An 11,496-nucleotide genomic window follows, 5' to 3' on the forward strand; every position below is an offset into this window, starting at 1 on the left:
TAGTTAGACTCCCTAAAGGTAGCCACTGTAATTTTTCTGTGTGTGTTTCTTTCTAGAAAATCTCAACTCAACCAGGCACAGTGGCACTTGCTTGTAATCCCAGTGGCTCAGGAGGCTGAGGCAGGAGGATTGCAAGTTCAAAACCAGGTTTATCAAGAGTGAGGCACTAAGCAACTCAGTGAGACCCTGTCTCTAAATAAAATACAAAATAGGGCTGGGGATGTGGCTCCATGGTTGAGTGCCCCTGAGTTCAATCCTCAGTACCAAAAAAATCCCCAAAACCCTCAAGTCACAAAATTCCATACAATATATACATCTAAAAGTTATGCATTAAAGACATAGCTTTCTGCACTTTGCATTTTTCATTTAGTAATATATCTTGGAAAGTATTTATAGAAGTATTTATTTTGAATAGCTAAAATATATTCTATCATATGGCTATACAAATTTTATCTTTTTAGTATTTATTTCTTAGTTTTAAGTGGACACAATATCTTTATTTTATTTTTATGTGGTGCTGAGGATCAAACCCAGTGCCCCACGCATGCTAAACCAATGAGCCACAATCCCAGCCCTATACAAATTTTCTTTATGTTAAAATCAAATTACCTTTGACTCTCAGATCCCCATTTTCCATAAAAAGCATCCTGGCAGGTTCTACAATAATACTTCTTTTACTCCCTCATTTTTTGTGCTTCAATTTCCCCAACTGCATAGAATTTGTAAGTCCTGCCTTTCTGACAAAGGATAAGGAGAAGATATATATATATGTGTATGTGTGTGTGTATATCCACAAACATTTGGAAACATTAACTACCCCCTTAAATAATTCTATTATACCAAGCGCCCAAAGATCCGAGAAACAGAGGCCACATCTAGAAATCATTCCACAGTTCATCTCTGTAGGCAGTCTTGTCACCTGTAGGCCATCAGCACTTTGCCAGACACACAAAGCCATAATTCCCATAGGTATACTTTTCTAAGAAAATCTTCTCTTTGAGAAAGGCCAAATTTCTTTTATATAATAAAATCCTTTAATATAAATTTCACCTTCATTTAGAGAATTTTTTGATAGAACTGAAGTGTAGTAGCTACAAGCCTTGGAGAAAGACAGCTGGGACTTGCTTTATTTAGTCTTGATTTGACATTTACTTTTGTGGGTTCTCTAGCATTCTATCTGCCATGGTTTTCACCAATGAAACACAAGCAGAAAGCAGGGATATAACTTTCTACTTTTCCTGGAAATTTAAAAATATGTTTACAGATAATAAAAGTGTTTGTTTATAAAATAAATTATTTTTTTGTGAGACTTGGGATTGAACCCAGGGATACTCTATCACTGAGCCACATCCCAGCCCTTTTAAGAATTGTGTACTTTGAAACAGGGTCTTGAATTTATGATCTTTCTTCCTCGGCCTCCCACTTCACTGGCATTACAGGTTTGTGCCAATGCACCTGGATAAAGGCTTATATTTCATTACATAAGGAGCTGTCAAACTAGTACCAATTTGTTCTTGGACATTATAATAAACATACATCTTAGATCTGGGAGAGTGGATAAATTCCTTACTGATTTAAAATATTCAATCCTGTTATGCCATAAGTACATTTTTATTTCCAGGCTTTGTTTAGGAAGAATGGCTAGAGAGCTAGAGAAGGCAATGCTCTGACTTTAGGGGAGACCATTCACTTACACTCTCTGTTTTACATGAATGATATCTGTGGAGTTCTGAAACACACTGATACTTTCCAACAAATACTTAAATAAAGTCAACACTCTCAAAAGCAAGGCTTTTTGTTTTTTTCGTTTTTGTTTTCCCTTTAGGGGTGTGGCTGGCAGTGGCACCTTCCCTGTCCCCTGTCCCATGCCTCAAGCCTCTCAGGCCCAGTCCTTCTGCTCACTCTCAAAGCAAGGCTTTTCTTGCCATAAAGTAAGGATCCAGAAAAAAGAGAGAATTAAATCTAGAACTGGGAGAGTGTACTGAAGCTGTTTTGGTCTGGGGTGAGGAAGGGGATTTCTAGTTTTAACGATCTAGTAACCTAAGTTTTAATTTATCCTACAACATGGACAAGTGGTGAACTCTTATGATCTTAAGAGGTAGTCAGTTGGAACTAGAAACCCCTCATAGGGCTGGGACTGTAGCTCAGTGGCAGAGCGCTTGCCTCACACGTGTGAGGCACTGGGTTCGAGCCTCAGCATCACATAAAAATAAAAAAATAAATTAAAGCATGCTATCCATCTACAACTACAAAAAAAAAAAAAGAAAGAAAGAAAAAAGAAAAAAAAAAGCAAAAGAAAAGAAAAAGAATCCTCATGAAGTCAGAACCCTTAAGGACAGCAGCATTAGTGAAAGGGTGGCCTAAAAAGTAAACTGACCACAGGCAAGACAGTCTACCTACCTTAATATGGAAGGTTGGGGTCAGTGAATGGAGGACTCTCCCCTGAGAATCTGAATCCTCATGTGACATGGGGTTCATTCACCCTTATACTTTTTCCAAATTAGGTCCTGGCAGATGAAACCACTGAGTCATCTGACAGAAGCAAACATAAAACCCTTCTAGAATGATAACTCAGTTTACTTTTGTCAACAAAATTATTGATAACTGAAAAATGACAAATATCTCAACTTGCTAAACAGACAAGCTTTTGCAGTAGCAGCAATGCTCAGACTCATATTCTAGAAAAAAGAAAGCTGCTTTCTGGAAGATGGACAGCTTCAACAATGAGCCTCACCTCTGTGTGTAAAATTCATCAGATTCTTGTTGGATGCAGAGTCTAACCAGGGCCTTGCTAATTAACTTCTGCCCTAAAATAACTCCATGACAAATTTACCTCCAATAATCTTATAAAATCCAAGGGCTCAAGCTACAGTGTTCATTTGACTAAATTCATTTGGTCAGCAACTCCCTTGGCTAGTTACTAATACACTTCAGTTTTTCCCTTTCTTTCTTTCTTTTTTATTTCTATTTTTCTTCTTAATTACAACACGTCCTTTTTGGTGTCTTTTTTTTTTTTTTTTGTACCAGGATTGAACTCAGGGGCACTCGACCACTGACCACATCCCCAGCCCTATTTTGTATTTTATTTAGAGACAGGGTCTCACTGAGTTACTTCGTGCCTTGCTTTTGCTGAGGCTGGCTTTGAACTTGCAATCCTCCTGCCTTAGCCTCATGAGCCACTGGGATTACAGGCAAATGCCACCATGCCTGGCCCTTTTTGGTGTCTTATGGGAGATTTCAACAGTTCTAAATACTCAAGGAAACAATCTAGTGTAAGTAAGAACCAGCAGACAAAATAAACAATAGGATGAGATGCCTAGAACACCAGATGACAGAATTACATGATAAAAATTACAGATACAAGTGAGCTGTAAGGCCACCATGAGAAAGGCTGAACCTCAACCTTGACTTCCTTCAGGTTTGTACTTTATTGCAGTTGTGCTTCTGCTCATGCTGGCCATTCTTCTTTTCACACAATCCCTTTTATTGAATTCTTCCCATTCTTCAAGGTCTGGTACAGATATCACCTCTTCCAGAAAGTTTTCTTTGATTTCTTTTGCCAGCTATGATTATTATAGTAATTTGTTGTACCTCTTATGATATCTTCATATTTTGCCTTACATAGGAACATGTTTGTCTCCTTTCAGTCTTGCCAACACTTTAGGTGCCTAAGACCAAACACCAGAGCAATGGTGTTGACACAAATACTTCTTTAGACTGTTAATAGGAAAGATAACCTGACCAAAGGCTCAAATCCAGTAATGTTATAAACTCAAATGTCTTCTTTCTAACCATGACACTGATAATAATCACTTGTATATTTAGTATCATGTTATAACATATAAATTGCTTTAATATAAATTATTTTTCCTTCATCTTCACAGGCATCTTCTAAGTGAAAAATATTATTTCCACTTTAAAGAGAAGAAAAATTAGTCCCAGAGACATTTGAAGTAAGGTGGCAAGTTCAGGGCATACTCAATGACATCTAGAAACAAATTCCTTTTGTGCAAATCTGAGGTTCTTTTCACTGTCCTGAACTACCTTTCCCAAGTACCCAGGATATCACACTTTAATAAGGCTGACCCTCTCTTGGGACTGGTCCTACCTAAATTGGCTTCCTTAAAAAACGTACCTGCCATCTGCCAGCAGCAGAACAGAACAGTTGTTAACTTGATTGTCACTTTGGTGCCTTTTCTAAAACCACACAAGAAGATGTTCAGGAAACAGATATATAGAACTGCATGTAAAATTTTAACATTTTGAAATATTACCCTATATACACACACACACATACACACACACATATTTATATATTCCCTCCTTTGTAATACCCCTTTCTTCCATTCCAAAGCCCTTTCTACCACTAAAATCAGGCTAAGAACCTGATGCCACGTGTAAGCTGAGAAGGAAGGTCAGAAAAATTACCTGGGAAGAAGAAAGACAAAGGCCAAAGCCTGGGGTAACTATATCAAAAGGCACAGAGGACAGAGTATACAGAGTATACAGAGTGACAGGCAGAACTAGAGAGTCCCATATGCCTTGGCAGATGCAGGAAAAAGGAGTGTATTGCTAAGCATACTCCCATCCCTATCCCAAATGTGGTCGACATACAGAAACTTCTACAGCAGATGGAATGAAGAAGGAAGCTGATATTCAAAGTCCAAATAGCAGGAGAACAAATATAGGCTATATCCCAGTGCCAGGACTGAAAAAAGGGCAGGACTGTGCAGGGGGCAGAGAGAATTCTGAATTTGTTACAATTCATAATTGTCCAAATATTTATCCTAAAGAGGTGGTTCTAAACCAGAAGTAGCTGGATTACCCCGAATCAACAACTTTTGTTTTTCCTGGAAAGAGTGGGGTGGGATTTGTGAGTGGTTATGAATTAAAATGAGTCCAGTTATAGAGAAATAGTTACATTTTTGCACATCTAAGTTGTGACTAAAATTTAAACCATCAAATGTGCTAAGCTTGGGTTTTACAATTAAAGAGTTGGAGAAACATGCTTTCAAGCTTTGGTCTGAAAACCTAGATAGGCAAAATCAGGATTCTCTTGGGGAAATTGCAAGGATCGACGTCCTGAATCCCCCTAACAGATGTGGGGCTGGGTTTTCCCCCTAGAAGCATTAGCTGCGAACCATTTTTTCTCACCAGTTGTTAACTTGATTAAGGAAAGGAGCTGTGTCTGAGGCTTTCTAAACTAGAGGGCTCCTAGTTGTGCGTGAATAGAACTGAAAGCTGGAAAGGAAATAGGGAGAATTGGAGAGAAGGGAAATGTGGAGGAGGAGGAGAAGAACGAGGAAAAACAGGAACAAGGAGGAGCAGAGTATTGGGAGGAAGGAAAAGAGAATATAAAATGGGAGAAGGGGGCACAGAGGGAGAAGGATGAGTGTGAAACCAGAGAAAGCTAAAAGGGTTGAAGGAAGAGTGAGGGAGTGGCAGAGCCAAAGGAAGGAGACCTGGAGGAGGGGCTCAAAATGATGGGCAGCCCGAAGGCAGAGAAAGGCCTTGCATTGTCCCTTTCTGGCTGTGAAAAGAGAACCAGCCTTAGGCGGATGGGAATTACATATCCTTCTGAGATACATAAAGAAACAAAGAAGGGAAACATCTTTTTCCATTCAGTGCATCTTGGCTTGAGATACTTCTGGGAAGTTTTATTGCCCACAGCCTGTCGAGCTACAGTGAAGGAAGCCCAGGAAGCCACTTCACCAAGTCGTCGATGGCATCCTTCACTCCTGTTATGGACAGCACCACCACCAGAGGTACCACAGTGGTGTACCATGCCAAGGAGGAGATCTGGGGAATCAACTGAGAGAAGGAAAAGGAGAATTTTGGGTCAGAAAACTTAAAGGACAATATATTTTCCCCCAATTCCCTACCTCCACCAACATTTCCACTCCCTAAATTCATAATAAATCCAACTATCCTGTTGCTTTCACTGTTTTAGTTTTCCTGTAACCCTCAGGATATAAGTAAACATTTCCCAAGGGAGGATAAGGAAGGAAAGACTGTCAGTAGCTACCAATCTGTTCCGAGCTTCACAACCTTTGTCCTGATGGAAAAAGGCCAGTTCTTTTCTGATAACAAAGGATACTGGAGTAAGAGTGGGAGTGGGGAACCATACACTCTCCCACACTTCTTCCGCACAAGGAGACCTCAGATGATCTGTCTTCTGCTCTAATTTGGGCCTACCCTATGCTGCTTTCCTTGTGCTAGCAGTCTTATATTCTAAATAATCCTCCTTCCTCAGACTCCTACACATCAACTTCCTGTTGTGGAGTCTAGGATGAGAAAGAGAAATAGTACTGCAGTTGGTGTTGGGATGGAGAGTCTGTGGCCACCTATGGTCTAGGTGAACTGGGGCCATGCAGTCGTGAGGAACCCCCATTCCTTGGAATTTGGTGACCTTGTCTCCCTCCTGCAGAGGGTTGATTCACATTGGCTAATCCTAACCTTAGCTATTCTAGGGGACTAGCTTGAGTTACCAGCTGTTCATTTGCCTCTGTCTAAAGAGAGAAGATATCCCTCAGTTTAGGGACTGATTATACAACCTGACCCCAGAAAAGTTTATAAAACACCATGGAAAAGGGCCCATGAGGCAATACCTGTAGAATTAGCAATACCAGGAAATAGGCATTTGCAAGTCTCTGGAACTGTTCAAATAGGTTCAGGGGCAGGAAGTTCAAAATAGTATATTTTGAGGTCTTGATGGCATTGTTCTATGAGTAAAAACCAAAAACAACAACAACAACAAAAATCATGCACAATTAGAGAGACAAATGACAGCTTAAAACTGGGTTAATTTATTTGTTCATTCAATATTCAGCACTTATTTATTCACTATTAAATATTCAGCATATATTATCTATGTGCCAACTTGGGGGCAGGAACCATGAATACAGAGGTAAATGAAACAAGTCCTTTTCAGCTGCACAATATTTCTTCTGCATATTTACCATAGTTTATTTAAACAGTTCCTTGTACATGAACATTGTATTGTTTTCAATCTTTTATAATCACATGGAGCACAGTTTGTTGGAGAAACAGAAGCCACATTTTCACAATGCTATGACCAGCATGTAAGGTGAATTTTATTATGCCCTTTTTATATATAAAAGAACTAAAGGTCAGAATGACTTGTTTTAGTAAGGAAGCAGAACTGCATTGAAACTCAGGTCTGTGTGATACCAAAACTTATTTTTATTGTATCCTACTGCTTCTTATGTAAGTCTGGGCAATAGAGAGAGGGAAAATCCTGCTCCATTGCACCACATTGAACATTATTATCAAGAACCACTCTCAGAAATCATAAACTAACATCCCACATAAACTACAAACACACACACACATATAGTGTTATACACATGCATTAAATAACATGTATAAAACCATTGCTTATACTTATAAAAGACTGAAAGTGTTTAAATAAACAGTGGTAAATTTGTGGAAGAAATACTAAGCAGGTGAAAAAAGAAGCTGTTATAAGATAACTATATTTATGTGGGTTTGTCTCTGTTTCTTCTATTCTGTTCCATTGGTCTTCATGTCTATTTTTGTGCTGATACCATGCTGTTTTTGTTATTATAGCTTTGTAGCATAATTTAAAGTCTGGTATTGTGATGCCTCCTGCTTTCCTTTTCTTGCTAAGGATTGATTTGGCTATTCTGGGCCTTTTATTTTCCAAATGAATTTCATGAATGCTTTTTATATTTCTATGAAGAATGTCATTGGAATTTTCACCTTTTTGTTAGATTGATTCTATATTTTTTCTTTTTAGGCTTTTGTGAATGGGATAGTTTTCTTAATTTTTCTTTCAGCTGATCCATCACTGGTATATAGGAACACAATTAATTAATGGGTGTTAGTTTTATATACTCTATTTTGCTGAATTTGTTTATGAGTTCTAGAAGGCTTCTTGTGGAGTTTTTTGGGTCTTCTAAATATAGAATCATGTTATTGGTAAACAGGGATAGTTCTTTTCCTATTTGAGTCCCTTTAATTGTTTTCTTTTGTCTAATTGCTCTGGCTAGAGTTTCAAGGACTATGTTGAATAGAAGTGCTGAAAGAAGGCATCCCTGTCTTGTTCCAGTTTTTAGGGGGAATGCTTTCAATTTTTTTTTTTCATTTAGAATGATGTTGGCTCTGGCTTTAACATATATAGCTTTTACAATGTTGAGGTATGCTCCTACTATCCCTAGTTTTTCTAGTGTTTTGAGCATGAATGAATGCTGAATTTTGTCAAATCCTTTTCTACATATATTGAGATAATCATGTGATTCTTATCTTTATGTTTATTGATGTGATGAATTATGTTTATTGATTTCCATATGTTGAACCAACTTTACATCCCTTGGATGAACCCTATTTGATCATGGTACACTATCTTTTTAATATGCTTACAGTTATCTCATCCTAGACAAAGGCATCATAAACATACACTGGAGGAAAGATAGACACTTCAATAGATGGTGCTGGGACAACATCATGTAGCAGAATGAAATTCAATGGATGTGTAACTGATGTGATTCTGCAGTCTGTGTATGGGGTGAAGGTGGGAGTTCATAACCCACTTGAATCAAAGTGTGGAATATGATATGTCAAGAAATTTGTAATGTTTTGAACAACCCACAATAAAAAATTTAAAAAAAAATAAAAATAAACTTGGATCCAGTAAAAAAAAAAAAGAAATTCAACCCCTATCTCTCATCCTGCTCAAAACTCAACTTAAAGTGGATCAAGGTCCTAGGAATTAGACCCATGACCCTGTGCATACTAGAAGAAAATGTAGAGCCAACTTTCCATCATGTCAGCTCAGGAACTGACTTCCTCAGCAAGACTCCTAAAGCACAAGAAGTAAAATTAGGAATCAATAAGTGGGATGATATCAAACTAAAAAGCTTCTTCACAGCAAAGAACCAAGAACATGAAGAGAGACCCTAAAGGATGGGAAAAAAGCTTTGCCACCTGCACTTTATCTACAGCATTAATCTCCAGGATATACACAGAACTCAACACCAAGCAAACAAATAACCAATCAATAAATGGGCAAAGAAACTGAATAGGCGCTTAATAGAAGAAGAAATACAAGTGGTCAGTAAATATATGAAAAAATGTTCAACTTCTCTAGCAATTAGAGAAATGTAAATTAAAATTACACTGATATTCCACCTCACTCCAGTCAGAATGGCAATTATTAAGTTTTTTGGGTCTTCTAAATATAGAATCATGTTGTTGGTGGGGTTGAGGCTGTGGCTCAGTGGTAGAGAGCTTGCCTTGCACATGTGAGGCACTGGGTTTGCTCCTAAGCACCACATTAAAAATAAATAAATGTGTGTGTGTGTGTGTATGTGTGTGTGTGTATTACATTATATGGGGGAAAAGGTTCATTCCTATATTGTGGGTAGGACTGCAAATTGGTGCAACCACTCTGGAAAACAGATGGAGATTCCTTAGAAAACTTGGAATGGAACCACCATTTGACCCAGTTATTCCACTCTTTGGTTTATACCCAAAGGACTTAAAAATCAGCATACTACAGTGATATAGCCACATCAATGTTTACAGCAGCTCAATTCACAACAGCCAAGCTATGGAACCAACCTAGGTGTCCTTCAAGAGATGAATGGATAAAGAAAATGTGGTATGTATACATAATGGAATACTACTCAGTCGTGAAGAAGAATGAAATTATAGCATTTGCTGAATGAAGCTGGAGATTACTACTAGTCCCCCCATGGCTTTATTGAAGTACAATAAAATATACATATTTGAAATATGCAATTTGATCAGTTTTGACATGTATGTAACCAATATAATCAATATAAAAAGCATTTCCATTACTTTTTTTTTAAATTTGAAATCATGCAGACTGTTTCCTGAATGATTTATTACATTAGGAATCAATCATCCTAGGGTTGTGGCTCAGTGGTAGAGCCCTTGCCTAGCATGTGTGAGGCACTGGGTTCGATTCTTAGCACCACATACAAATAAATTAATAAAATAAAGGTCATCAATGTCTAAACAAATTTAAAAAAAGAAATCCATTACCTTAAGATATACAGAACCCCACCCCCACATGTCAAATATTTCAAAATTAAATGGCTCACTTATAAATATCTCAGAGGTCAAGGAAGAAAGCACAATAAAAATAAATAAAAAGTGCTCTGAACTAAGTGATAATAAAAGCTTAAAATATCAGGATCTCTAGGATGAAACAGTAGTCAGATGAACATTTATAACTTAAAGTATTTTTATTAGAAAAAAAAGCTAGATTAACAAATTATTTTCAAATTATGTAGTAGGAAGAAAAATTAGGAGAAGGAATATATATATATATATATTCCTACTCCTAATATATATAAATACTATGGCTAAAATTTGATAAGAATCAAAAAGTCTAATCAAGAAAAAAGAACACAAAAATTAGTATCAATGGAAAGGGAGCTATCAAAATAACCCTACAGATGCTAAAAATATATTAAGTTATAATACAATTGTATGCCAACATATGTGATAGCTTACATAACATGGTCTATATTAGAGAAGGATCTGTGTGCTGCTGAGAAGAAAGTGTATTAATTGATGGATGAAATATTCTATATATATCTGATAAGTCTAAATTATCAATTGTATTTTTTACTGCTATAGCTTCTTTATTTAGTTTTTGTTTGAAAGGTCTATCCAGTGGTGACAGAGGCATGTTAAAGTTACCCAGTATTGTGGTGTTGTGGTCTATTTGATCCTTGAAATTGAGAAGGGTTTGTTTGATGTATGTAGATGCTCCATTGTTTGGGGCATAAATATTTATGAATGTTATGTCTTGTTGATATATAATTCCCTTAAGGGGTATGAAATGAGCTTTGTCCCTTCTGATTAGCTTTGGCTTGAAGTCCACTTTATCTGAGCATAGAAAACCCTGCTTGGAGGGATCCAACATGGCGGCCGGCAAGGAAGCAGCACTTTCAGTATCTCCACATTAACCGGATCAGAAACACCCATTAAAACAGCTACATTCTACCTACTGAGGAACTTCTAGCAAAATTCCGCTGAAAGGAGACCTGCCAGGAAGTATTTTATTGTTCTTTCCATTCTCCTCTATGCTATCTAACTCCCCCTCCTTCTTACTTTTCAAGAGCACCTTCCTTTCCCTCCCCCCAACTTTCATCCCAAGCATTACGTCCTCCATTTCGTGTAACTGTCTAAATGCAAACAGGTGAATGTTTCGAGGCCATCTATAGTGCTCCTAAATACCTAGCTACTACCAACACCCTGATCCAATTGACGGTTAGCATCCCCCTTCAGTAGAGCAATCTTCTAAAGTAGCCAAGACATACTAACCCGTATACCTTCATAGCACCCAACATAAAGTCCTAAGAACAAAAAACAAATCACTATATGCATACAAAATCCGGAAGCCCTTTATAAATTGAATGAATCAGCTCTAAAGTACAATAAAGCCCAACATTTATAGGCATAATCTCCCACCACAAAGGA

At 37.5% G+C, this 11,496-nt stretch overlaps 2 protein-coding genes across 2 annotated transcripts in view; both read right to left on the minus strand.

Annotated features, from left to right (window-relative positions):
• LOC107147647 (phospholipid-transporting ATPase FetA-like) overlaps nt 1-2,478 on the minus strand; it is a 66,293-nt gene extending 63,815 nt beyond the window's left edge. Inside the window, exon 1 of the mRNA XM_048783117.1 lies at nt 2,401-2,478. Coding sequence (XP_048639074.1) covers nt 2,401-2,478 — 78 coding nt within the window. The remainder of the gene's footprint in view (nt 1-2,400) is intronic.
• A 3,065-nt stretch (nt 2,479-5,543) lies between these two features.
• Nucleotides 5,544-11,496, minus strand: part of LOC125610697 (phospholipid-transporting ATPase FetA-like) — a 21,469-nt gene continuing 15,516 nt past the window's right edge. Inside the window, exons 3-4 of the mRNA XM_048783420.1 lie at nt 6,609-6,722; nt 5,544-5,811 (exon numbers count right to left, since the gene is read on the minus strand). Coding sequence (XP_048639377.1) covers nt 5,680-5,811; nt 6,609-6,722 — 246 coding nt within the window. The 3' untranslated portion in view covers nt 5,544-5,679. The remainder of the gene's footprint in view (nt 5,812-6,608; nt 6,723-11,496) is intronic.

Source organism: Marmota marmota, unplaced genomic scaffold (assembly GCF_001458135.2).
Source record: "Marmota marmota marmota unplaced genomic scaffold, marMar, whole genome shotgun sequence".
Classification (NCBI taxonomy): domain Eukaryota; kingdom Metazoa; phylum Chordata; class Mammalia; order Rodentia; family Sciuridae; genus Marmota; species Marmota marmota.